Source organism: Melopsittacus undulatus, chromosome 3 (assembly GCF_012275295.1).
Source record: "Melopsittacus undulatus isolate bMelUnd1 chromosome 3, bMelUnd1.mat.Z, whole genome shotgun sequence".
Classification (NCBI taxonomy): domain Eukaryota; kingdom Metazoa; phylum Chordata; class Aves; order Psittaciformes; family Psittaculidae; genus Melopsittacus; species Melopsittacus undulatus.
This window is the reverse complement of record NC_047529.1, coordinates 106,142,833-106,170,741: the sequence shown is the minus strand read 5'-3', so window position 1 is coordinate 106,170,741 and position 27,909 is coordinate 106,142,833. Positions and strand designations below refer to the sequence as shown.

General features: G+C 43.6%; 1 protein-coding gene across 2 annotated transcripts; it reads right to left on the bottom strand.

Moving 5' to 3' along the window:
• Positions 1–50: 50 nt before the first annotated feature.
• MIA3 (MIA SH3 domain ER export factor 3) lies at positions 51–27,545 on the bottom strand. Of its 2 annotated transcripts, XM_031051571.2 has the most exons (29): positions 27,401–27,545; positions 26,564–26,697; positions 20,995–21,081; positions 17,054–20,000; positions 15,847–16,131; positions 14,299–14,411; positions 13,017–13,148; positions 11,830–11,851; positions 9,627–9,715; positions 9,399–9,476; positions 9,196–9,306; positions 8,256–8,327; positions 7,952–8,056; positions 7,091–7,213; positions 6,854–6,977; positions 6,297–6,352; positions 5,587–5,677; positions 5,312–5,450; positions 3,726–3,827; positions 3,564–3,624; positions 3,405–3,440; positions 3,246–3,313; positions 2,873–2,970; positions 2,630–2,761; positions 2,454–2,522; positions 2,256–2,332; positions 2,040–2,111; positions 1,270–1,426; positions 51–930 (listed from the first exon to the last, which is right to left on the bottom strand). In XM_031051571.2, the coding sequence occupies exons 1-29, from the start codon at positions 27,543–27,545 to the stop codon at positions 623–625; spliced, it is 6,033 nt and encodes a 2,010-aa protein (XP_030907431.2). In that variant the 3' UTR covers positions 51–622. The 2 variants fall into 2 exon arrangements, with proteins under 2 accessions (XP_030907431.2, XP_033917177.1); XM_034061286.1 differs by lacking the exon at positions 2,040–2,111.
• Between the last annotated feature and the right edge of the window lie 364 nt (positions 27,546–27,909).

The window sequence follows — 27,909 nt, the reverse complement described above, 5'->3', positions numbered from 1 at the left end:
TTACTGAACTAATATCCTTCCTGGACAAAAACTGGCACTGAACCAAAGCCTTCAGGGTTTAGCAAAAGGAATTTTGCTTTTTATTATGACCTTCCTTTGCATACAGTGTCATCTGTGCTTCTGAGCTCAGAGCAGGCATCGGTTGTTTCCTCTTAAGAAGAGCCCCAAGAGACCTCACAGTCGTGATGTAAACCCCTGGCCTACACCAGCTGCAGCTCAATGATGTGGTGGAGGAGGCAGGTAGGAGAGCATTTTACTTACAAAATTATTTCCACAGGAAATGATTTGATTTACATTTTGTCACAGAATTAGTTCATTCACCAACTGGTTACAGAGGCTACATTTAATTAAAACTAGCCACACAGGTACTTCCTTTCTATTGCACGTTTAGAGAAGGTTCAAGTCCATCACAAAAAGGTTCTTGCAGGCCAAGAGGATGGATGAGTTTAAGGTGATCATAAATGCACATGTCTGTAGCAACTGGATAAAAATTAATCCTGCAAAAGCCAAAATATACTGAAATGAGACAAATGGCCTTGACCAGAGAGCCATTTCCTAAAATCCTGACTGCAGGAAGTGCGCTCCGAGTCCCATTCTGCTGAGCTGCTGCCCGGGCACTGCGTCAGGGGTTCTGCGCTGGGGGCTGTGCGTAGTCCTTTGGGGCTGCAGGGCAGTCCCTGGCTCCCGAGGGAGGCAAGTCTCTGCTGGGAGAAGGTGCATAGTCTCTGGAGCCAGGCGGGGGGAGCCGTGGGCCTGGAGGATAATCTCTGGGGCCAGGAGGACCTAGGGGTCGAAAAGGAGGGTGCCCACGTCCGTAGCCCCTGGGGTCTGGAGGCGGCGGGAGTGGGCCAGGAGGCAGATCTCTCATCCCTAAGGGTGGGCCAGGTAAGAAATCTCTTGCAGCTGGAGGTGGCAAGGGAGCACCACGAACTGGAAGGGAAGGAAAACACAGTTAAATGAAATCTAACCTAAGCTCCAGACTCACTCTTCATTTCTTCATTTTCCAGAGCAGCTCTGGAGTGGGTCACTGTCACATGCAGACTTCACACACCATGAATTATATTCCAGCAACTGTTTGCTGCTGGCTTTTACTTTAGACTCAACAAGGAATACCTTGGCATTAAGGAGCCTGGAAAAGCTCACTTGTCCCAGCTTACTGGGCAAAGCAGCAGACCTCATGACGCATGGGGATGGCAGGTCTGAGCTCTGCAGGAGGCTCCCAAGGAGCACAGTGGGTTTGAGTTTCAGCACACAGCAATGTGACCATACCTAAGGGCACAGGGAGAGGGCGAGGCCCAAAGTGCCCACGGAGAGGACCCGGCGGCGGTCCGTAGCGAACAGGCGGTGGAGGTGGAGGTCCCATCACTGGCGAGGTCATGATAGGTGTTGCAGGGAAAGAAGGTGGGCCTTTGGTACTGGCATTAGCCTGTGTGGAATGAGGTTATACTTGAGTGTGTTACTGCACCAGAGAAGCATGGACAGTGCTGCACACCAAAACCACTCACCCAAAGGCCAAGAGATGGAAGAGGGAGAAAGAAGGAAAACACACACCCAAAACGCATTAAACAGGGAAAGTTGCTGCACCACCATTGTCCCTTCACCAAGAGCACTGCTTGCACTACCTAGGAGTGCCTAGTGTACCATCTGAGATGACAGGTTTTCTTTAGCTAAAGTTGTCCTAAAGAAAAATTTGATCCCTTAAAGTGTCCTCAGCAGACATCCCTTTGGAAAAGGGCCTGGTACCTGGAATTATATATGGAATTGTGCTTAAATACCGTAATTAAGTCAGTTTCTTAGGATTATTGGTGTAGTCACTCTGAAGTGTTTGCCTGCAGTCCTTAACAACAAAGATTTCATTTCCACATTTCCATAAAAACCAGACAGCAACTGGTCATCATTAGAGAAAACTTTTGAGACAGAAGTGCAAGCCCTGGGTTAGTTTTGTAGAGCATTCTGTTATTTAGCAGCTCAGAACACCAAGCCTGTTACTCCTCTCCATCAAAGCAGAGTAACACCATGTGCAGCCTCTGAATACTCACTGTAGCTGGTTCAAGAGATGAAGGTGAATCAGCAGCTGCCCAGGGGGCTTCAGACTCTTTGGGAGAGGGTTGCTTTTGGGGTTTTTTTGGACAGCAAATAAGAATAGTGACAGGATATGGACAAGACAGAAGATGATACAGTTAAAGAAGCAGCAGGAAGTACAGCAAATCATGTCTTAGAAATGCTTCCTGAAGGTCAGGGTGTTTTCAGCTTACCAATCCATCCATTGCTGAGGAAGGGGAGGAGGTTCTTGGCCCACTGCTGATGAGGGACGCTACAGCAGGCCCAAGGTCTGCAAAGAGAGACACAAATGCATGTCCTGCCACACTTGGGGTAGGGAACTTTTAATTTACATTTATAAAGTGAAAGACTAGTGAATAAGTTGATCTGGCTGCAAGTCCCATGTAACTTACCCGGAACAGACATCCTTCCAGCCAACTCTGGTGGCCTTCGTGGAGGAGGGGGACCATCTACCACTGTACCTTAAGGGAAACAAGAACCTAATCAATATATGCCTGAGCTATTTCTGCTTTCCCTGGGTCTGTAGCACAAAAGACAGCTATCACAGTCGGGAAGCCTCACTGCTTACCAAATTCACCTCTTGAGCCTTCCCTGCGAGGAGCAGAAAGGGGCCGGGCAGGAACTTCGATCATCTGTGTGGGTGATGGATTTCCTCCACTCACAGGTGATGGGCCAAAAGAGCCATCTCTGCTTAAGGGCCCTAGGCCAAAGAATTAAACATGATTTCCTTTTCTACACTGTATCATAGCCCGATTTTTCTAGGATATTCTGGCTCAAAGACCACAGTTTTGGGAGAAAAAGCAGGATTTACCTCGCCGTGGTGGGACCTGACGGTCAGGTCTGCCTGGAGTTGGCTTTACAATTAGTGGTCTTTGAAGCATGACGATTTTTTGGTTTACCTCTATTAATCTAATTTAAGACAAAAAAAAAAGAAAGCTTTTATTATCCAAATAATACAAGTTACATTTGTTACCATGTAACAAGGCAAACTGCCCTGAAAAATGTTACAGCTTTCACCAAGAAATCTTACTTTAACCGTACTAGTTTAAAAGTAGTAACTCAAAGATGCATTACACACTGAGCAAGGAGGCTGCCTGAGCACCTCACACAGTTTGAGCTCCTTCTCTCCTGAGCAACAGGCAGCACGTTCAAAGAGCAGTAACAATGGTATATACTGTACTTACTTCTGCCTCAGGTTGGCAGCTTCTCTCTTTTCTTCAGCCAGAGCTCTCTCGGCAGAGCGGGCAATAAGCTGTTAGGAAAAGGTTTGTCAACTGCATTAACTGCACCCACCTGGAGTCAAACATAAGCTGTCTGGCTTGGAAAAGGAAGAGTGCTCTTACCCAATTGTCATGCGCCTTTTTCTCATGAGCAGCAATCTGAGGAGATAAGAAGTGGTTTGGTTTATTTTGTACCACTCCTAGTATTTCCAGTAACTCACTACAGAGCATTGGAACAATGCAGTAAAAGGTGATACAATAACCAGCAAGCAAGAAGTTTACCTGGTTTTTGTAAGATCTCTCTGTTTTTTGCAATTCTTCTTCCATATCTTGGATCCTTTGCCTGTACAAAGGGGGAAAAGAGAGGAAGGAGAAAGCTTTAAATGAATTTTCTTCAACAGCTGAAATAAAGGAAAACAAGGAGCCTTTAGAAACTGAAGTTACTTGTAAACTTTCACTTCCTCGATGGCCAGCACTGCCTTTTCATCAGCAGCAGACAGCTTCTGCTCCTTCTCCTGACGCTCATACTCTTCCTGAGTTAGTTTTCTGCATGGAAAAACAAAACAAAGCACCATCTATTCCACCATCCTACATCTACTATATCTCAAAACCAAAGCATTCCCCTGCTAACAACAGTGATAAGCAGAATGAAATGAAAATGAGTGAGATTACAAAGAATAAAAAGAGGTTTGGGGCTTTTTAAGAGACAGAAATACTGTCTTCTGAAACCAACAGACAAACCCATTATGTACAACACCTGAAAATTAAGGAGGCAGAGTTGCCTGGAAAGCTCTGTCAGCAAATAAGTTTTCCCAGAATCTAACAACTGCAGGACAGTTCATCTCTTTTCATCCTGTAGTTTACTTCCCAGTTCTACAGGTGGTAATGCAGCTTTACAAGGAAATATACAGAACTAACATCCAACCAAGGGAGAAAAAAACAAATGTGCAGTAAAAAGGGAGAAATGTAGGACCCAAGTGATACACACATTCAATAGTCATCAACCGTGTGGAAGAAGCTTATTTCTAAGTTCTCTCTGTGGCAGTGTATTACATGACACATTTCCACAGGCTTTTTGTAACTCCTCAGTTTACTGTCTTTAACTTTTTGTATGTATTTTAAAGCATTTAAGAGGTTCTTATGTAATCCTGACTTAAAAGAGCTATCCCACGTAACTGAAACTATTAACTTAGTAGGAAGTTAACTATTGCTAATAACCATTCCTTGTCTACATGAACATACATAGAATCACTCTAGCCAAGAAGCAGTAACAGGCAGTGTAACTTCCTAAGAGTTTTGGAAGTTATAAAAACTCTTCAGAGAGGTCAAGAGGAAGTTTTCCTTGAACCCGCTCCACTATGTGTTTACTACATCTGGATCCTGAAGTTATTAGGTTAGGAAGTTTCACTACTTAGCTTTTTCCAACCCTGTGCTTCCATCAACCTACACACACCTGAACCCGAGAACTTTCAGTTGCTCCTCCACCACAGCTTCAGCCTTCCTACGGAATTCAGCTGAAAATGTCCCTCTTTTCTCAGTTTTTTCCCCCAAAATCCAGACAGTATTACAGGCATTTCAGTAAGTAAATAAATAAGGAATGAACACAGATACACAACTAGCTCTTCACTGCTAGCAATTCATTCATCTCGGCTGCACCACAAACTCAGCCTTCATTAATCCCTTTAAGAATGCACAAAGCTCCCATAGCTAAAATACTAAGTCTTCTGCAGGATGAGAATTAGACTGAGGTCAGAGTAACTGAAACAAATCTCAATGGCCACTGTATTCTGGACAAAGCACAGAATTTGCAGACCAAGCCACACGTCCCCCCTTCTCCAGAACAGTAGAAGGCACTGTTGTGTGGAACACTGGAAAACAAAGGAGTACTAGCTTCAACCATGCTGAAACAGTAGCCAGCACCTTTCATTCCAAATACAACTTCAAGTAATTTGATCATTCTGAACAAAGAGCATTTGGATAGTGCCTATGATATAACACACTCTGCTGTGGAACAGTACTCAGAGGCTTACTTCTGGAGTGCCATCTCCTTCTGCTGGTAAAGCTCCCCAAGGATCTCCACTTTCTGCTGTAGCGTTTTGCATTCATTTTCTAGCCGAGCTTTGGCCGACTGGAGCGAACAGGAGTCATGTTCTAATTTTTTTATTTGCTCTGTTGGAGAAGCAAAGGTAAGGTGAAAGGAAGGTGAAAGAAGCTGCAATGAGAAGCAATATGCCCCATAAATGCTCCGTTTCTTTTTAAACCACAAACAATGTTTCATCTTAAACAATTCTTTTGCTAAGCCTACCTTCCAGCTCATGTCTTGCTGTTACTTCATCACTCAGTTTGGATTGCAGGAGGTTTCTGTCTTCTTCAACTATGGATAACATAGTTTTTACCTGAAAAGAGGAGCAGAAAGTTATCATCTTAGGCATAGCAGCAACGTGGCTGCATTTATACTCTGCTCTTGTGAGACCACATTTGGAACACTGTGTGCAGTTCTGGTGTCCTCAACATAAGAAAGACATGGAGCAGCTGGAGCAAGTCCAGAGGGGGCCATGATGATGATCAGGGGCTGGAGCACCTCGTGTATGAAGACAGGCTGAGAACACTGGGGCTGTTCAGCCTGGAGAAGAGAAGGCTGTGTGGAGACCTCAGAGCAGCCTTCCAGTGTCTGAAGGGACCTACAAGGATGCTGGAAAGGGACTCTACATCAGGGACTGTAGTGATAGGATGAAGGGGTGATGGCTTTAAACTTAAACAGGGGAAATTTAGATTGCATATAAGGAAGAAATTCTTCTCTGTTAGGGTGGTGAGGTACTGGCACAGGCTGCCCAAGGAAGTGGTAAATGCTCCATCCCTTGGCAATGTTCAAGGCCAGGTTGGATGAAGCCTTGGGTGATATGGTTTAGTGTGAGGTGTCCCTGCACGTGGCAGGGGGGTTGGAACTAGATGATCTTAAGGTCCTTTCCAATCCAAACCACTCTATGATTCTATGAGATATCTCATGCAGCATACCCTGGATACATCCATCATCTGCTTAATCTGAGTCTTCATCTTCTCACTCTCATTATCTAGAAGAGAAAAATGTATTTGTGTCCCTGTTTTTTATCCCAAATTCCCTGGACTCTGCAGCTGTTAAAAATAACAATCCCCACACTTTAATCTGTGTTAAGTCTCCTTACTTGGTGAAAAACCCAACCCAAACCAAAAACCATGGGGAACAACGCACAACTGCAATTCCACAACCAGCACAACAGAATTATTGGATTTACTCCAAAAAGTATTCCAAAGATTCCTTCTTGTCACTACTTCTAGCCACTATACTAATATTAATTTGGATGCACTACTTGCTACTGGACATAGTATCTAAAAATCAAAACATGGGAATTTGGAGCCCACATATATATATACATATATACATTTTGTGTTTGATGATTGAAGCTGGCAGTCTCTTAACCCACAGGTAGCTATAAATATGGATGCCCCTTGTTCACTGTATGAAATGACATGAGCATACCACTGCATATACTTTAGCCACTGGGCGTATCAGCCAGGAGGTAGAGTGACTATACCTGGCAACTCTCCATTGGCCAGGTCCTCTCCTGTGCTCCACTCATGCCCTTCGTCATCCTTCTTGGCTTCAGATGCTGAACCTGTGTCAAGCTGCTTCAGCTGCATAATGCAGTTAGTTAAAACCTAATAATGAAAGCAAAGTTTCACTGAAGAAGAATCACTCTGTGTTTTGTAAAGTATTTCAAAGTAATTTATGATGTGTAATATTTAAAGCAAGCATGTTATAGAGAACCTACTTCAATTTCGTTTTCCTTGTAGGCAAGTGCTTCTTCTATGTCCTTCTGAGATTTCTGATACAGTTTGATCTGCTCACTGAGCTCAGTATGCCTCTCACTCCAACCTTCAGCTTCTTTTAGCAGCTGTATGAAGCACCAAAGCAAGATGATTACTTGTTCTATTTTTAGCACAGGGTGTATATCAGCTCTACTGACAACTGACCACCACAGGTGATAGAAAAAGAGGAAACTTCAGTTTCCACACTCATCACTAGCCCATTGGTAGAATTGGATGCTCAAAATCTTTCTGCAGTTTATGTTATTAGGTGATTTTACAAATTTTATGTTTTCTCAGCTAACATCCTAACATCAGAACCAAAATGCTCAAAAACTTCAAAATATGAAGAATCAGTTGCAGTCCAGAGGTAACTAAACTGCATTCTCTAAAAAGCCATCTACTTCTCATACAGAGAAAGAAAACAGATATTTACAATTATATGTAAAAGAACTGTGATGACATTTCAGGGCTAAAGGCCTCCCCTGTTTAGCTTAGCTTCAGAATTGCTTTTTGGCAATCCTTTACCACAACTTCCTTCAGTCCTGATCCCAAGTAGCTATCTTCTGACCACAGAATGTCTGTGAAGTTGCTGACAAAAACTGAATCACAGGAACTGGCAATGCCTTCATACTAAAGACATGTGACTCGCCTGTACAAAAAGCAGTGCAGGCAGGCACAAGGGGCTTAAGCTTTATCTTGATAATATGAAATATGGAATTAAGAAAAGAGGGACACATTGAACCTATACTCAAGAAAAGTAGGAATAAAGCCAAAATACTCCATCCAAAAGATGAATGAAGTTGCCTGGCTTGGGCATAATTTACCTGCTCCTTACTCTTTTTCAGCCTGGCATTCTCTTCCTGCACAAGATGAAGCTCAGATTTCACCTTTTCTTCACTTAGTTTAGCTTCATTAAGGGCTATCTGCACCTACATATGAAACAAAAAGAAACAAAAAGACAAACTGCAATGGAACAAGAGCTATGTGGTACCTGATAAAATGCAAACCAGATATATATGCACAACCAACCTGGAATCTGCCAATCTAGTGTTTTCTGTTACATTCTAGATATGAATTTTCCTGGTACAAGAACTTGTGACTGTTGAGAGGGTGTAGATAATGCCTTACCTCTGAAAGCTCTACAGAATGTACACTGATAGCCTCTCGTAGTTTCTCCAAGGACTTCTGAGTTTCCGAGATCTATATAAGAAAATGACTTTGTATTAGTCTGATATATGCCTTAGCCTGAGTGGTCTGGAAGCACAAATGGAAAGTCAAAACACCAGCAAATTCCCATTTAAAGCAGCTGTCAGATGAGCAGCAACGTACTGCTGTCTTATCAGCAAGGTAAGGAACAACACATTAGAACCAACTTCTCCCTGTGCATCTGCCTGTTCATGGCTGGGAAAGCTCCCTGTGCACCTGTGCAGTCTACAATGAAAGTAACACATGCTCCTGTCATTAGCAACAACCTTTGATCAAAACAAGACCAAACAACCTATTGAAGCTTATCATTAATGGCAGAAAAATTAGGCTTTAAAAAGAAAGGAAAAAAAAACCCCCACATATATACCCTCGGCCAACAAGAATGAAGGACAGCTTAGAGACCTTCACACTTACAACAGATCTAGATGCTTCCTTTGAGTACAGGAAAACATCTCAACATCGCTTACCAACCTGAAACCTTCAGCTCCTATTGTTAAGAAGCTTTCTGGTTCCAGCTAGGAAGTATTAGACTAGCCCACTAGCCCACTACTTGAATATATCTGTTTGTGTGTGAAAGCAGGTAACCACACAAGTACATCAGATCTTACAAAACACAAAAGCCAACTATCATCCCCCCAAAAAAAAACCACAAAAGCAAACCTTAACAAAACCCAAACAACAACAAAATCAACTGATTCTCCCTCTTGAGCTTGGGATCAACCTGAAATTTCATTTCAGTTCTCCTTTTGAGGTGGTTCATCTTGTTTGCTCTACCTCAACCTGTTTACTCATGAGGTTGTGATCAGCTTTTAGGGGACATCAAGTTAAGGGCAATACAAGACACGAGTGTGATTGATCCTACCTTGTTCTGTTTCTTTTCATTCTTTTTTCTCTCTGTTTCAAGCATTGTGTGCAAGTTTTTTACTTTGTCATCTAACTGACGATTTGCTTCTTCCAGTTCTTTAACAGTATCCTAACAAAGAAAAAAAGATAAAACCACCAACTAAAGCAAGCTATTTTACCGATGTTCTTGCTTTTGGCACACAGGCAGTTAGTTTTCCTTACCTTAAGCCCTGCAGTTTCATCAGAGAGAACATCATTTTGTTCTTGGGTTACCTTCACAGATTCCTTTGCTTCCTTTATCTAAACAAAGAAACAACAAAACAGAACTGAGGAGATCATCACCATAATAGTAAGAACAGACAAGAAAAAGGTACTAACCGTTGCATGGACTGTGTCATTAAACCAGTAACAGAAAATTAGGGAGGAAGGGATGATAACCTAGAACAATACCTTTTGATCATATTCTGATATCTTTTGTAAGATTTCTGTTTTTTCTTGCAGGAGGTTTTTTATCTTTTCAGCAAGTTGCTTTTCAGTCACTAGGAAGAAAAAGAAAGATTACAGTAACTGTACTTTATATCCTGGGTGAGGGGAAACAAAAGCAAATCAGAGCTATCATTACCACCACTTTAGGGAACATTTCCTAGTAAGAACTAAAACATAAACCAGAATAGTGTCAATTCCATGGCAGTCAGCCCCTTCTGCAGGAGTCTGACCATTTTCAGCTTTCAGTGCAAGTTATGATTGAAAACAAAAGAGTAAAGCACTGAAGTGTGACACAAAGCATACAGCTCTTGCATCCACTTCACAGAAGCTGGTCACAGAACACACAGTGGAGCAGAGCAAGGTGCTGTCTGTACACAGATGGGGTATGCCCAAGGGAAGTGTTGCCAGCAAGGATGTCAGAGCAGTCTCAGACTGCTGCTGTGACACTTGGGGAGATGCAACACCTTCCCTAACAACCGCCTCTTTTTGCTCTATTGAAACCACACGTTTGGTCGGCAAAGATAATGAGATGAAAGCTCTGGAAGACCTACTGGGAACAGAAAAAAGCCTCAGCTAGCAGATGGTATCATTAAGCTTCACAGAAATGCACCACTTTCTAACAGACTTCAAAAAGGCTGTGACTGAGCAGCAGTTCTTTAGGCATGCATTTTTTCTCAGCCTGCACAAGTTGTCAACCAACCCTTAGGAATCAACAAAAATCATTAACATACTTAAATTACTTCATTGTAAACTAATTTAAAGAACATCCAACTGTACTTTTGCAAGTCCTAAACCACCCCCGCATTTGAACACCTCAAGTCCCATTTGCTTCACAGCAAATCCTGCAGCACAAACGGGAAACACTGGTTGTTTCAACCGCATCCCACAGGATGCAATGGTAACTGCTGCTCCTCCTTCCCCTCCCACATAAGGGCTCCTGGGCCACGAGATCCCCAGCCCTTCCTGCTCTGCAGAGAAGAGCCAACAACTGCTGAGGTACCAGGCAGTCCTCAGCAGTTTAAGGGGGACAGGAATCCCTGCATTAGCTTGGTCTCCCGGTTTCACTGCTGTAGTGAAGAGTGGATAGTAGATTTTATCTACGGGATTCCAAACATAATCTACCTTTCTAAAGCATTTTTGTCACTGTTAATATTCCTCTATTTTAGATAAAGACTTTAAAAATAACATCACCTTTATCATGCCTTAAGAATATCTGTTTGCCCCTAGATTTAGTAGTTTCTATACAGTATCATACAGAAGAATATCTGGGGAGGTTGAGGAGGGGAAAAAGGACAAGACCCATGTTCCTCACTTTTTTGGGGGTGTGCTGCTAAGTAATTTCTATACCACCAATACCAACTTTTTTTGCCCCACAATGACAGTAATTCTTTTGCAGCATAGAAATCATCTGAAAGATGCAAGATGGACTTTTTCCAGCTCACCAATTTTGCATTAATTGTATAGAAGGAAACAGCTGTATAACTACAATTAAACTAGAGAGGAATGACTGATAAATAGTATGGTTTGTGAGGAAGAAAGAGGCAGAGTTCACATGAAGACCATTCTTTTGTATTTTCATTTTGTATTCAACTACGGATTTCAGCAAACACCCTACCTTAAAGTATACTGAATGGAGAAGAAGAGGAATTCAGTTTTATTTACTTGAAGCTGGAGAAACACTCTTGTAAGAAAGGATGTGCTAGCCACAGGTATATCTCATATTTAGGTCTACAATTACAAGGTCTCTTTGCAACTGCACAGCAGTCAGTTTCAGGCTCCCCTCAATCCAAAAAGGCAACAGAAACTAGCTAATGCTTTTTGTGAGAAGCAACAAGCAAAGTCAGATCCACTTCTAGTCAGAAGACCAAACCAAACTGTTCTACTACCATCATACCAGTATGGACCACATTTACATTGAACAAGGTGGAGCTTTTCCTTGCCCTTCAATTTGCAGGTGCAAGCTCCATTATTTCTCCTAATAAAGGCATAATCAAAACCAAACCTGAAATCTTCAGATTCAGTATCTACTAGCCTAGCTTACACAGCAACCTTAGACTGAGCATTCTCCTTGAAAGGGAGTGAAAATGAATACCTAGTTGTCTAAAACAAACTAGCAAAACTTTTACATGCATAAGCATCAAGTACACTGAAAAGCAGAGAAACTTACCTTGATATATTCTACTCTTTACCTACAGAAGAGGAAAGGAAAAACAAAATTAGCCATAAAAAGTGGCAAGCTAAAAAAGTCACCACTTATACACAGGTTAAAGCAGCATATGGAAAACATATCCCTCACTGCCAACAAGTGTTGAATAATGCTGCAAACAAGCTTAAGCTGTTTTCTAATAAAAGCTTCTAAGTTAATGCCCTGTCCTAGAGCCCTGGTAAATGTCTGTAACCGTCACTACAAGGGTAGCAGTAACTGCCCACATCCAATTTGCAATAAAGAATATGAAGCCATTTTGCATAAACCAGTCATGAACTTTCAAACACAAAACACACCTGCACCCCAGTTCATGACAGTTGCTTATCTTGAAATTAACACCCTTGAAGAGTTTCAGAAGCTTTCTTTTTATGTCACTTTGTTAATGTTGTTTTGCATTTGAAACTGACCGGGTATATTCAGTGTTAAAACTAAGCAAGGAAAAAACTACTGATATTATTACAGATAATATTTAATTTTTTTATAAAGTATTCCAAAGCCTTCCAGAGTTTATCACCACTAAACTGGCCAGCTATGGAATAAACTGCCCTGTTTGATTTTAATCCATCAGTTCCCAAGGAGATGCACTGCTATACTTGAGACCTGGTGATAGCATTTTTCTCGTGCAGAAAATCATGTGTAGGAAAGGGGAGGACAAATGCAGAGTGAGGAAAAGAGTGGCAAAAGGGCTCTCCAGTGAGAATTATGATCAGGTTTAAGTTTCTAAATGCAGTGCCTGCAAGCTGGGCAACATGAAGGGGAGAGGATTAACTGCTCGTTTTGGAGACAGGACATAGTCAGCAACAGGCTCAAGCACATGGAAGGCTTCTCATTTCAAAGATATGATGACCTTAACTCATCTTCCTTTATTTACAACATACTTTCCAATCTGCTTTGGAAACTGACTCTTACTAAGCAATCTTCAATTAAGAAGCAATTCCTCTAAGCTATTAACTCGAAGGAAGATACAACTTACTTTAGTCACCAAGCCCAGAATTTAGTTCATTTTAATGCTATAAACAGTAGAACCCTCTAAAATATGAAAGACTACATACTGCTTCAACCCTGGTAATGCTGAAACAGTTGAACCATACAAAAGACCACTCAGCAAGTGAAGTATCAGCAGGCTTGCAAGCATGATGTATACTCACTGAAAGGCAGGTTCTCCAGAAAATTACAGCAAGTGTGGCAATCCCCACTAAGGCAGTGATAATAATAGGCTCCCATGGAAGTCCATGGAAATCTGGCCCAGGACGAATTTCCTCAGGCAGGGTAGCAACCAGCTGAAAATCAACAGCATTGGCAACTATGAATATGTTTTCGTTAAATACTCAGGCAAAATAAGCATAAGCCAAAGGCTTTTATTCCCTTCATAAAACCAGAGAACTACCTAGATCCTTCTGGCACTTTTTAATGTAAACTAGAACTGAAACTGAAAAAAAACACAGAGCAGCTTGATGCCTGCACTTCAACTGTAAAGCCTGAGATGTGGAAGACACCTGACAGTAACCTGCTGACAAGGAACAGCTACACCAGAATTAGTCTATACACACATTTTGTGTTACACCGCACTAGTAATTATTTGGATCAGATTCCAAACAAACCTGTGAGAATGGAAAAATATAGTAAAACAACCAGCTTTACATCAAGATGTTGCAACAACGGCTCAGATCTCTTCCCAGCTGCCACCCTGGTCACAGGGTCATATGTTATGTGCCTCGTCATACGGCTCTGAGGGCCAGAGAGCACCGAACGCCTGCAGAAGGTGTGAGTACCTTGGTAGAGCTTACGGGACCGATATATTGCGAGCGTATGTAAGCTGTACGAGCCCCGCAGAAAGCTGCCACGGGCTGAACGTGACACTGAAACCATAGCACACATCCTTCTCCGAGCAAAGCCCACCCTAGGGGCTCTGTCAGGCCCCCGTCCCCAGAGCGCGGCAGAGGCCAGGCTGCCGTCCCTCTGCCTGCAGACACCTCCGCTCCCGCGGCACTGCCCCACACCGCGGAGCCAGGCGTGCGGCACGGCTGAACCCCTCGGTGTGGCGGCGCAACTCCCGCCTCGGCCCGTCCCCTCAGGGGGGGAAAGGAGCCCGGAGAGGTGTCACTCGGAGCGCTTCCGCCGCTCGTCACGTTTGACCCAGCGGCCGTTACCGGCTCCCAACGGCCGTTACCGGCTCCCAGCGGCCGTTACCGGCTCGCAACGGCCGTTACCGGCTCCCAGCGGCCGTTACCGGCTCCCAACGGCCGGCACGCCACAGCTCCCCCCCTCCCGCCGCGCACCTGCTCCATGGCGGCGCGAGCCAGCCGCCGCTGTCACACGTCAGCCCGAAGTGACCCCACACATACACACACACACACCGCCCCGCGTCGGACGTCATCGCCGCGCGCCGCACGCATGCGCAGCCGCCGCCACCGCCTCCACGGCACTCACCCGGCGCAGCAGCTCTCTGGCGGCGGGGCCCGCTCCGAACGCGGCTTCCTCCTGTGAGGCGGAGGCCGCCTCCGACCCGCGTCCTAGGGGCAGGCCGGTGGGCTCCTCGGTGTCTGCGGGCACAGAGAGACATGTGTTACCTCACAGCTCAGTGGGAGGCGCTGACAGGACAACCCGCTTCGGTATGTCCCCCACCCCGCAATCCCCGAGTCGAGATTTCACGTTACGGTGCTCAAGGCCAGTGAAAAACCAGGCTAAACTCCTTAGAAAAGGTGGTCGATGCTCCACAGGCTGACTTAGGAACGACGGACACAAGTACACAGTGACTTTGCCAAGCCTGCCTCAGAGCATATAGTACAGCTCTTTCAGCAGCAAGTCAGCAACAGAAAAGCACACACGTTCTAATCAATAAACCTACATCTTCTAGTAAGCTTAGAGCACTGTTAGTACACCACAAGCTCTAAGCTGTATTTACTTCTACTCGGATCCGCAGCCTGCCTCCTCTCGCTGCTACTGTTGCCGTGATTTCAAGTCAGCAACTAAAAATAACCAGCGTATTGTTACAGTGTGGAACAGCAGCTCTACAAACATTCACCTTGGGTCTTCTCAGCACTACTACAGGAATGCCTGGCAAACAGCATTCAGAAAGTGTTTAGGAAGGAATGGAAGATGGCCAAAAACAGCAGGATATCCGACTGCTTAACCATGTAAGTAATCCACCAGCCATTTGAAATCCATAGGTATCTCTGCATTCAACCTAGAGTTTCCTTCAGAAGCTGACCAAAAGCACTTGGCTGCCGGGATAGTACAGTACCTCAGCAGTGTACAAAAGCTAAGCAAAATGTACCTGAAGTTCTTTCTATATGCTTTGTTAAGATGGATGTATTAAGCATAATCAGAGGTGAACGTAGAATAACAAAGCTGGGCTTAGTACTGGGAATGGAGTCAAAGGTAGTTTCATGCCAAAACAGAGCTGTTTCCGTCCCTGGCATACTGATGAGCTGGCACACTTGTTCCAGGGGGAGAAGGCCTCAGCAAAACAGAGTCAAACATTTGTCCTACTTCCACAAAAAAAAGCCAGAAATTCTTGAACTGATAAAGGGAAAGTACAGTCCATCTTCCCTAGAAATACAGACTACAGCCACAGGTTAAAATTAATGAGAGCACGTAATTATATAGCCTAATAGACTGTCAGTCTACCTCCAAGGAGGAGAAAACCTAAGCTGGTGGTATGCTTCCAGAGATCTCTGCACTTTGGCCACTACCATCCTGACAGTGCAGCAGCCCCAGCTCAGAGCTCTGACGATGGCACTTACAGGAGAACTTTTCTGATTTCTGTAGTGCAAAAAGGCAGAGAAACTGCCCTGCTGAGATGAGTGGTAGCACTACAATACTGCCACTAGAGGACTGTCACGGGTAGTGAAAACCAGTAGGAAAACCCATCGTACAATAAAAATATTAGTGAAAAACCTTAGTATTTGCCTAAACGCCATTTTACCAGGCTCCTCCCTAAAAGCAGAACAAAACATCCCAATTCCAAAAGGTTACCTGCAGTGATATCTTCCCTGGTAGCCTCTCCTGAATCATTTGACCCAAAGGAAGCATCTTGCAGCAGCGACCTTTCTTCACTATCATTCCCTTCTTCAACTTCTTCTCCTTCTAAGAAGTTGGCCTCTTCATGCTCAGGTAGAACATTAACAGCGCTCTCCTCCTTCTCCTTAGTAAGCTGTTCTGGCCTCTTATCCTCAAGCTGCTGAAATTCCTGATTGTTCTCATCAATGGCATTTGGGTTTCTGAGGGAAACTCCATTATATTTAGTCTCTTCTGCATCATCTGTGACAAGGAGACATGAATTAAGGACTGAGCTAATGTGTGTTTCTTATCTACAGCTGTCTCCAGTGAAATACTGGATTTGACAAGGCTTTCCCGGCACTTTTTAAACACTTCAGCCTGTGTACTGCTCACAGTGTACTCCCAATCAACTTTTAGTAACATCTAATTAAATGTTTATATGGAATTTATGCAAGGTATCAACCACTGACCTTGCTATAAGATACTGTAAGGTGAAATACTGTCATCATTCATGACTTTACCATAAATTGTATATTTAACATCTACTACTGGAAAAGGAGCCTTGCTAAGAGTGTATCTCACCACCCTGCACATTAATCAGAAAGACAAGCAAGTGTGCAGCAGACTCTACCACTGGTTCTTCCCCATCAAAAGACCTGTTTGTTCAGTATTTGTACTTATGCATTCTTTTATAAAGGGGGGCAAAAATATGGTAAGAACATCTGAGATCTGAGGTGCATGGATTTAGTGCCTGAAGTTTATATTAATCACTGAATCTTTCAAATTAGGTGCTAGCTCATTTGGAGGGGAAAAAAAAAGACTGCTTTACACCCTCCAGAAAGTTCAGCACATCAGTATATGTGAAACCCTTTTTCTTGAGAGGAGGTACAAACGTGACCTGAAAGTCTTCTTCTACCCACATCTATATACCTACCTTACACACAACCTGGCCCATAATAACAGACATGCTAAGCTTAACACTTTCTCTCAGGATTTATCCCTGGGCCACCCATCACAATGCCAGAAATACACATTAAAAATCAGCACATTCCCAGCAAGCTGCACAGGGCCTCTTCCAATTCTCCCTCACCCTCTTCTTAAAGCTTCTCTGGGTTACATAGCATTGTCTGGGATAGGGCTTCCCTTCCGTTTCATCTATTTATTAACCAGTTTAACATCCTACCTTGGATGTGCAGCTGATCATCTTCCAGTTCTGGAATAGATGCAAGTGGGACACTCTCACTAGCAGACGAGTATTTACTCCTTAAAGAATATATTAATTCTTGAATATCATCCATCAGTGCACTCTCCTCATCATACAAATCCATCTCTTTCACCACCTCCTCTTTATTTTCTGCCACTCTGGAATCCAGAACTTTTCCTACAAAATCCATAATGCTTGTTTCCGAAAACTCAAGTATCTGGTCCAAAGTTTTTTCTATATCCTCATTATTATGGCTTGCCTTCTGAGCCAGCTCCATCTCTATCTTCATGTCCTGAAACATGGCTTCTATCCTCACCACGTGCTGGAGCCCAAGATACTTTTGTAGACGTGTTATGCGCTTCTCATCAAGAAAATCTCTCATTATTGTGAGCCGCTTCACAGACTCACTGAAGTCTGTTGCAGTGTCATTGGGGGCTGCTGAGCTGTCAGCAGGGCTGTAGAAATGCACAGAGTGATGGTGGTCATTTCTTGTATGCTCTGAATTTTGCATCTTTTCTGAGTCTTTCCGTGACATGTCCTCTGGGAGATGGTTTTTCCTTTGGTTAAAGTCATTGTTGGCTTCTATGTCAGGAGATGGGAAATTATGCTCTTCCCCAGCTGACGATTCCTTAGCTTCAAAAAACACTTCATCATCATTGTCCATGACATGCTCCATCTCATCCAATTTAGCGTCTTCACTCACTGGTATGTCAACCTCTTCCTTCACAATCTTGCTGATATCTTGCATGCTGGTATGTTTTTTAGCCTCCATAGAAAATGGTTTAATTTCCTCTCCTGTTTCATAAGGAGGGCTCGTGGTTCCCAAGACAGCCTCACTTGGCACTTGTAATTCAGGATTTGTACCTTTAATATTTATCATATTACCCTGTACATTTGCAGCCCTTGCTCGTGACAGCTTTGCACTTGCAGCATTCTCATCTTCTAATAGCTCTTCCACTACTCGTTTCAGGTCAGGGTCATCTTCAGCACCTGGCTCTTCAGATGGCAATTCTGATCTCAGTGTTCTTTCTTTAGCTAAATTTGTGCCAAGATTTGTGTCTGTATCTGAGTTCCCAGTACGAGCAGTTCTTTGCTGAGTAAGAGTCTCTGTATCAGTATTCTGTGCAGTGCTTTTTAAGTTTGATTCAGGGGAACGTCTCTCAATGCTTTCTTCAAGTACTGTTGTCTTGCCAAGTTTTCTTGTCAGCTCTTCTTCCACACCTGCCTCTGAATACTCAGTCTCGTTTTCCCATGGCTGAGGTTGCTCAACAGATCCTCTATGGCTTGGCTCCCCCTCCCCTGCAGGGGTTTCTTTCATATTTCTCCTTTTCATTTCAGGTTCTTTGTTAAGAGAGATGGATTTTTGATTTTCATGATCAGTCTCATCTGTTTGTTTCACGTCTTCTTTATGTCTTCGAAGTTCTTTCTCCACAGCAGGCGCTCCATTCTCCAGTTGCTCCTCCAAGAAGTCAGCATCTCTTAAGTCACTTTGAGATGCATTTTTTACCTCTTCCACTGGTTTAGCTGGAACATCAATAGAAGACTTGTCCTCAGCTCTTCCTTTCTCCTCTGTTTTCTCCCATAACTTTTTGTGCTTTAAATTGCTTTCCAACACCTCTTCCAAGTTGTCATCTTCAAACCTATTCTCATCTTCCTCTGTCTGAGCAAGTAGCATTCTTCCTGGACTTTTGCTGATATCATCAACAGGTGGTTTTAAAGCATCTTTGTTGCTTTTAACAAATGATTTGGACTCCACAACCTCTCCTGGACGAGGCAAAACATGAGGATCAGGCACAGCTGTACTCTTCAGCTCTTCACTATGTGATTCAGTTCCATCAACTGTGAGCTGCTCTTCAAACTGCTCAGTTTTGTTTGGTTTTCCCTTTGAGCCCAGATCACCTGTACCTACAGGTTCCCTTTTATGGAGTTCTGTGGAGAGATCCTCACGCTGAGTTATTGCTGGTGCTTCTCTTTTACTTATTAGCACCACCTCATCCTGTTTCTCTTCTGTTTGTTTGGATTCAGACCTGTCCATGATTATACTGTCACCCAAACTCTTGCTCATACTGAAGGCATCCTTATGAACAATTGCATCTGAATCCGGTTCTTCCTTACTGTCTCTTTGGTTATTTAGCTCTGCAGCACCTTTTGCATCTTCATCAGGTTCATGATTTTGTGACTCAATGTCATCATTTTCATAATCTAAATCCACCTGGGATGGAATTTCTTCCTCTGCCATAAAAGACAGCAAAGGAATTTCATCAGACTGATCTGCAAAGTCTGGTTCCTTCTCTGCATCATGAGCATTAATGCTCAAATCTTCATTAAAATCATCTTCCAGAGATGTAACAAGGCCAGTCACTTCATCATCTGATACAACAGCATCAGCAGTTGAGCCAAATTTTGTTTTCAAGTTCACAGAGAGCTCTCTGTTTAAAAGCGTGTAGGCATCGACGTCTTCACTCTCTTTGTCAAGTTGACTGGTTTCACCCTGAGGAATACTAGTGTTTTTGGTATTTTCACTTTCTAGCCCTTTTAGTTTCCCATGTAGCATTCCTTTCAAGTGCTCGTGTGCAATTTGATCTCCCTGAGAGTTTTCTTTGTGACTACTGACACTGGCGTCTCCCCCAGTATTTTCAGTTCCTTCTGTAAGAGAACTGTCTAATTCCTCTATCATAGAAGGAGCATCTTCACCTTCTGTTCTTAGCTCAAGATTGTCAGTCTCCAAAGAATCAAAGGACTTCACTGAATCAACCTGATCCATCTCCCCATCCCTTTCAGTTCCTTCAGCTGGATTTGTCCCTGGATCACTTGATTCAGTTCCCTCTTCATTTGCTATCGTCTCTTGCAATGACTTCAAAAGCTCATCCACATTGTAATTATCAAAATCATCCCTTCCGCCATCAAAGCAAACGAAGTCTGTTTCCTGAAATGAAAAACAGTAGGTAGTCACAAATATTATTTGCTTTATTACAGTGATGACAGCCAATCCATTTGGTTGGGTAAGAGAGAGATGCAGCAGCAAAGGAAATTCTATTCATCACGTAGAATTACCCCCTGGAGTGCTTAACCAAAACTATCTTTGAGATAAGTGGAAGCTTCGCACAAGAACTCTTGAAAAACCTAAATAAAAAGCTATCCCTTAGCCCCATCAAAGTCCTGGCAAGGAACAAACTGGAAGGAGGCAATGGATTTGACTCATCACATCTATCTTAAACTGAGAACAAGTCTACTGCCAAATGCCAGAGAGAAGAAAGCAAACATTATTTAACTTGTTTGTTACAACTTATTTTAGCTGGTCTCTTCTTAAATGCCCAAGTCTTCCAAGCAGGAGCTGCCTGTCACACAGCCTCTGAAATTTACATGGCAGCACAAGGTACCAAGCACAATTTCATCAGGGTCTGAAGCTGCATCCACACACTGGCCTTACTCACACAACTCTGCAGTTACTCGCTATTAGCAAGCGAGAACCTTTTATGTGTGTAAAGGTTGAAGGACTAGAATCAAAGGGCTAGTATATCAGGTTTTGTTTGTTTCTCATAGTACTTTAAACTTCCAAAGTTTGGGTAAAGAAACAATCCTGAATACATCCCGAAGAGCCTACATGCGAGCAGCTAGCAGCATCTCTAGAGCTCAATCCAAGCAGATTTTGTCAAAAGAAAACCAGAATATTCAAGAAAAGAAGCATCAATGCCCACATTTCGGGCTGATGTTTACACATATGTTGCTGCACAAACATCCCATCCCTGACACGTGTGCATCTCTGCACATATGCAGCTGCTTACTAACAAAAGGTAACTACAGATGACATATTCCCCTTTTCGTCCTCAGGGATTTTTATTACTTATATTAATACTTATACTATTACCAAAGTAAGAAATAGGAAGAAGCTCAATTAAAAAGTAACAAATAAGACTTACATCTGTTGGTAATTCTAGCTCCTCATTGGAATAATTATGATTTATTTCAAGTAAATCCTTTGGAAAATATCCAAAATCGCTTCCAACCTGCCAGAAAGCAAACAAAAAGCAGTGAAGAATCTTTCAAAATCATGTGACTATGTTAAAATCCTCATTACAGCCACTAGTAGCAAGCACATCAAACTCAACTATTTCTAAACGAAGTTTAACACAGCAAATAAAACAAAAAGATGAGTAATACCTTGTTCATGCAAGAGCTTTCACTGAGGTTTTATACTTATGTTTCACAACACCCTTGCAAAGCTCGTTAGTTTTACTGTTCACTTCTTTAAAGCCTGACTTGTAACAGATTATTAGGAGCTGGGAGTGAAGCCCAAGAGCTTGGGCTTATGTGCTTTAACTGCTACGGAGCACTCTCACTGGCACCACACATGCCTCTAGTAATTTTCACAAGTAGTAAGCAAAGAGGATCTTTGACCACACAATATTATAGCCTGAAATATGCACACTTTGCATCTTATGGAAAAAAATAATCTTAATATTTTAGGAAAATGCAGAATTGCACCTGAGGTAATCCTCTATTTTGCAGCCTAAGCAGAAAATATATTCCCTCTGCAAATGCATTGCTGCTCTTCAGTGACTAATACACACAAAAATCAGCCACAGATGGCTATTTTCAAGCAAGTCAAAGTACTAAGCCAAGGCAAAAATGGTGAAAGAAAAGAATCTCTCTCATCACTCACCAGATAAGATCTACATAGTAATGCTCTCACTTAAGAGTTCTGACAAGGGCTGCCTAGAAGCCAATATTAATAGAATGCTGTCACTATGCAGATTAGATAACCCAGGCAGTTAGAGCCTGGTGAACACACCTCAAGAGGTACAGACTTTCCTAGACAACCAAAATATCTGGAGGGGGGGGGGAATAAAAAGCATTGGTCATTTCCTCAGGAATTGTTACTCTTCTTCAGTAAGAGCACCCAGTTGAAGACCAGCTTCAAAAGGAAACCAGTCATGTCACAACAACCAGGGATATAGAAATGTATGCTTTGTTACACTGGTATCACTGAAATACGTTAACTTGGGATGAAGTTTTCTGTATTTACAATGGCATAACAGAAAAAACAAGGAGGGAAATTATACCCAGTAAATAATATGTATTAAAACTTTTGGGGTTTTGTTATGTGAGCAAAGTAAACACTAATACATTAAAGGGCTTCCTTTCTTAACTATTTCTCATTCAAATCTTGAGATATCAATCTTCCATAGTTGATATCTCTGTAGTTACACATATATTGGGAAAACAAATCAATCTAGTGCATTCTGGCAAAGAGAGAATGTCTGTGGGGTTATTACTGGGAATTGCTGGGAATGGGAAGTTAAACTAGACTAGTCAAATCAAAAGCTTGTACTTGTGGGGTATAACATAGTTCTATTCTAAATTGGCCTGTTTCTCTCTACAAACTTCTATTCCAGTTTAAAATGATCTTTCCACATACAAAAGCAAAAGATTCCAAGTTGTCTCCTTACACCCTAACCTCCGTGACTACCATTATAATTAGGCACCACAATTTGAAATTCATTTAGCATAATCCAAGCTGCTGACCATACTAGTCCTCTGCAGTGACCCACTTTGCCACTTATGTGGTTTATGAGCCATATGGGACCTGCATGCTCAAAATTTCATCTGATCCTCTCCTTACAAGTCCTCTCTTGTAAGGGAAAAAATGCCTCATTGTGCAAATAAAGGAAACATTCTTCACTCTCTATAGACATGATAGAGGAAAGGCATCATGAATGCCAAGTAAATAAAGCAAACACAAAGTGCATCCTTCATTTCCACTGTTCCCAGCTAAAATGCTCTGTGTGGATGAACCACGTAGCTGTGCATACAGCACCCATCCCCACCAGTGCCCACAGTAATAGCACATCCACCGACCACCAGCAAGAAGCCAGATCCTCACACCACCTATCTCAGTGACAGAGAACAGACAGCTGGGAAAAAAGATGTTCAAATGCTTTAAAGGTTACAGCCCACATCCCTAAATCACAGGCACCTCAAATTGCAGAACAATGGTGAAAGAAGAGTTGGATTGATCTACCCTTGCTGAACTCCTGAGTTGCTAAGAAAACCAGAAACAACAGGAAAAAATTCCCTCATCCTCTGGGTCCTCAAGACATATTCCGTCTTCCCATTTTCCCTTAAATTTATCCTTCAACTTCATTCTCATTACCTTATGTGCAAGATTTGAAAACAAAAGTTACTCCAAAAAAGCCACAATCTGGAGCCAAGTCTTGCTGTAATTCTTGTATGTATTGTTGTATTGCTTGTAATGCAAAGCCAGACAGTTTTTTCAAGCTTGAATCAAAGGGGTAAAGATCAGCCCTTTGCAGAAGATTGTTATTTTATCTTATGGCTGCCATAACTGCTGAAGCATGTTGTTAAAAAGCAGCAGGGTTTACTTGGAATTATCTGAAGTAGTTTTGGAATTCTGGACCCTGTTAAAGAGTGCAAGAGAAATGCATGGGAGGCAAGTCTACATAATACAAATTGACGGTGCAAGCAATGAGAGTGGGATGCTGAAGAGGAGACTAATTTTAGAGCAGGACACAGTGCGCTGGACAATGAGAGTACCCAATGTTCTTCACCTTTCAATCGGGGGGGGGGGGGGAGGGGGCGAAATAAAGTATTTTTCTGGAACTGAAATATCCATGAAATTCATAGCATAAAATCATTGTTAAAGAATGGTCAAAGAATACTGACCAAGCATTTGGCTTTGCTTTATTAATATTAATTCAGGCTGAGAAAGTTGGGGCTGTTCAGCCTGGAGAAGAGAAGGCTGCATGGAGACCTCATAGCAGCCTTCCAGTATCTGAAGGGGGCCTACAGGGATGCGGGGGAGGGACTATTCATTAGGGACTGTAGCGATAGGACAAGGGGTAACGGGTTGAAACTTAAACAGCAGAGGTTTAGACTGGATATAAAGAAGAAATTCTTTCCTGTGAGGGTGGTGAGGCACTGGAATGGGTTGCCCAGGGAGGTTGTGAATGCTCCATCCCTGGCAGTGTTCAAGGCCAGGCTGGATGAAGCCTTGGGTGATATGGTTTAGTGTGAGGTGTCCCTGCCCATGGCAGGGGGGTTGGAATTAGATGATCTTAAGGTTCTTTCCAACCCTAACTATTCTATGATTCTATGGTTTAGACAGCTCTGCTAAAACGACATGCCATATAATGTATAGAATAGATATTACAGCTGGGTTCCAGAGGTTTTTCACATGCTAAACGCTCACTGAGCTCAGTGGGAGTTCTACAAGCAATGAAGTGTACAAGACTGGGATCATAAAATACTCAACAATGGCTTGTGAAGGGTGGAGTGAATTAGAAAAGGAAAGGCAAATAAATCCCACACCCAACTGCTATATGTTCTTTCAGGCTTGGCAAAAAGCTCCTTTCTCATGATATTATCCCCCTTCAGGTCCAAAATTCTACTGTATTTCTCACTGCTCCTGAAAATCGATTTCAAGATTAGTCTGTATTTCCAGCTTGTTCGAAATAAACCCCAGGCTGCAGTAGTTGAAGTTTCTCATACATATATGCCCCTAGCCTCTGCCCCCACCTGAAGATGAGAATACCAGTTATCCCTTGATCTCATGCTTTCTACTAAAATACTTTCCTAATACTTTTCCCTAAAACTTTGGGAAAAGGAAAAAACCATCAGTACAGATGCATGGGATCAAGTGACAGGCATGAACACAAAAAATGCTGTGGCAGAAGGTAACATACCTTCCACTGTGATCTGTCTGATCACAGGCCTCACCAGTAACCTGGTTTTAATTAGCAAGCAGCAGCCTCCCCCAGCTCCAAGGCTGCCCACCGCAGGCACGCCTGGTCTGCATAAATCAAGCCGCCTGGCCAAATGTGGCACGGGAAGTCACACTGCATGAGACCCCAGCACTATCTGCAAGTTAGAGACAGGGTCACACATGCCAAGGAAAGCACCTCTGACCCTGCTGCAGCGCTTGCACGCTGGTTGTTGCAGCATTATTGATTAACACAGAAGTAGTCAATCAAACCAGGGAGAAAAGAAATACATTATAGCCACCAACTGAAAGTCTGTTATCACTGCCCTAAAAAGAACATAGAAAACACTGTAATGCAATTAAAACCCAACAACAAGCAAATGGAGTTTGGCAATTCTGCAACTTCAGCTTTTACTTTTTAAACTCAAAGCAAACATCCTTTTAACTTGGAGACACACCTAATTGTTACGTGAGCTTCCCTATCAGTGGAGTTAAAGTGAATATTAACTCAGCAATTACCTGAAAGCTGCTGTCTGATCTTGCAGCCTTTATTACACCTTGTTAGAAGATGCAAAATTGGCCCGTGCTGCTACTCTGCGTCTCAAGAACTGGCAGCCCTGGAAACCTGCACTGGCTAATTAACCAGATTATTTATGGTACAGTTCATGTCAGAAGGGAATTACCAGCATGATACAATTATAATTTCTTCTTTAACCACGTGCTGCAGTTTTCTGCTCTCTCCTGTATCATTCTAATAGGATTCAGCTCCTGCTGAGAGCTTGGCTGTCCACACCCAGCCTGAACAGGTTGGAGAAAGTGATACATCCTGCTTTTCACTAAACCACTAGTCCCACAGTCAACACCCTGGTGTGGCTCTGAGCAGCTCAGCTGTGGGCAATTGTCTACCCCTGGCAGAAGCCCAGAGTAAGAAAGGAGATTGACACAAATGATTCTGATACAAAAAGGTATGTTGGGGAAGCACGGAGAGCAGGCAACAGGGACTAGGTCTAAGCAACCTCCAGACTGTGAACATTTTCAAGGGAAGCCCACAAAAATTTCTCTTCTTCCAGGGAATCTCAGTTTTGTCAGGCAAACAAGGTCCTTATCATGAAAGCTAAGAGGAGTTTTCTATTAAATAACTGCAAGGATGGGGACCCTCCTTTCCCATTAGTAGCAGCCTCTCAGATTGCCCAAAGGAGACAACGACTCAGACAAGGCCACAATTCTGCAAGCTTCCACACCACAGCTGAGAGACAGCCCTTTTTAAACCCAAATTTTCCTTCATTCTTTTTAGTTTCACTGCTTTTTCCTCCAACTCTGCTTCCAGCTCAGACAAAAAGGGGAAGACAGCAGCTTAATAATAAGAGAAGCACAATTAAAACATGTACATGGAATAATCTTTAGCAGTATTACAGCGCACAGGATGAGACCACGTCACGGGTAAACACAAGGGAAGGGAGGCTCAGCTTCCAGGCAGGCTCATGGGCCAGCACTTACAGCGTTGCAACGGGAGGTTTTCAGCACAAAGGCAGTTTTTCTAACAGTTTTTAGCACACATTAGCATTGCTCATTTTCCACAGCACTTAATGTTTTATATTTGATCAAACCACATCCCATTTCACACTGGTCTCAAGACAAAATGGCATTCATTATGCTATTTAGCTATGTTCAAAACCTTACGCATTTCCCTACAAGGCAAAAGGAAGGAAAAAAAGATGACCAGAAAACAGCAAGAAGAGCAAGTAGAACAAACGCTTTACAGTACTTACACTTCCAGCCCAAAGCTCGGTTGATTCTCCTATGAGTTTGTAATATACATAAACCGCTTCTCCCTTCTTAAAATTTACAAAGCGACAATCTGGACCTTTAAAATCCTGCATTGCCTTCCCTCGGCACATTAACACTACATAAGAACACAAAAAAGAATAGTATTACTTCAAAATAACAGCAATAATAAAACCATTTAGTGAAAAGGGTCTTTGCTAAGTAGCAGAAAACCAGACCTCCCCACACGCAGTGTTTTCCTATTTTCCAGATTAGGTGAAGAGATAAGAACTTAGAATATAACTAAAATATGAAATTATTAAAAACAAATACGAGATTATTCAAAATATAAGGCAAACTCTCTGATCAAGACAAGCGTTTGACAAAGCACTTCAGGATTACATTGCAGAAGCACATTATGAAGCTAATTATTAATATGAAATACGACGGGCTGAAAGATGACATCGGTGTCCTACAGAATCAGCCCTGAAATGACCCCTGAAACGCATAACCACCACCCACAGAGCGGGTTTGTACAGAAGGGCTCTGCAGAGAAGAATAAAAAGCCCTAAGGAGCTGCGGGGATCTGAAAACTTGGTGTGAAGGAGAGAGGGACGAGGCGCTTCTCCATCTCCCCGATTTCCTTGCCAATGCCGGGGCGGGGGGAGCCTTAGGAAGCGCCTCTACGAAGCATGCGGCGTTTGCACCGTAACAGCTTCCCGGGGGCCGGGCCGAGCGCCGGGGACCGGGCAAGGGTTACCCGCACCGCGGCCGGGGTCTCCGCCCTCCCCGGTTACCCCCTCACCCCCCCGGCTGCGGCGCGGCCCCGCTGCCCCACTCACTGCTGCACTCGGGGTCGGCGCAGCGCTTGCGCTCGGCGAAGCGGCGGCCCAGGCCGGGCCCGGCGGCGGCGAAGGGGTAAGGCAGGGGCAGGAGCAGCAGCAGGGCGAGCAGCAGCCGGGGGTCCGGCGGCGCGGCTGCGGCCATGTTGGCGGGCGCCGGCGGTGGGGAGGGAGGGAGGGAGCAGACACGTCAGCAGCGGCGGCGGGAGGGCGATGTGGCGGCGGAGGGACGGGCCAGAGCCGGCCCCGCCGCCGCGGAGGGAGGAGGGCAGCGCACGGACCCTCCCCTCTGCCCTCCCCTCCCTCTCGGCGGAGGCCGGACCCCTGCTGCCGGCGGCCTGCTCCGGTACAGTGGAAGGGCTGCCCCTGCCCGGAGGGGTGCGGGGAAGGGTCCTGCCCCTTGCTCTTGCTGGTGCATGGCGGCTGTCTCTAGCGGAGGGTCGCTGAAGTAACCGGAATAGCTCAGCGGTGCAGAAAAGGTGTCATTGCACAGCCCTCACCACGCACAA

Excerpts from the sequence above, each read along its gene's own strand:
- MIA3 (XM_031051571.2), bottom strand. The coding sequence starts at position 27,545 with ATGGCCGCAGCCGCGCCGCCGGACCCCCGGCTGCTGCTCGCCCTGCTG. Across the intron at positions 2,971-3,245 it reads GCTGCCAACCTGAGGCAGAA|ATTAATAGAGGTAAACCAAA; the intron begins GTAAGTACAGTA and ends GTCTTAAATTAG. Across the intron at positions 2,112-2,255 it reads CCTCAGCAATGGATGGATTG|CAACCCTCTCCCAAAGAGTC; the intron begins GTAAGCTGAAAA and ends AAACCCCAAAAG.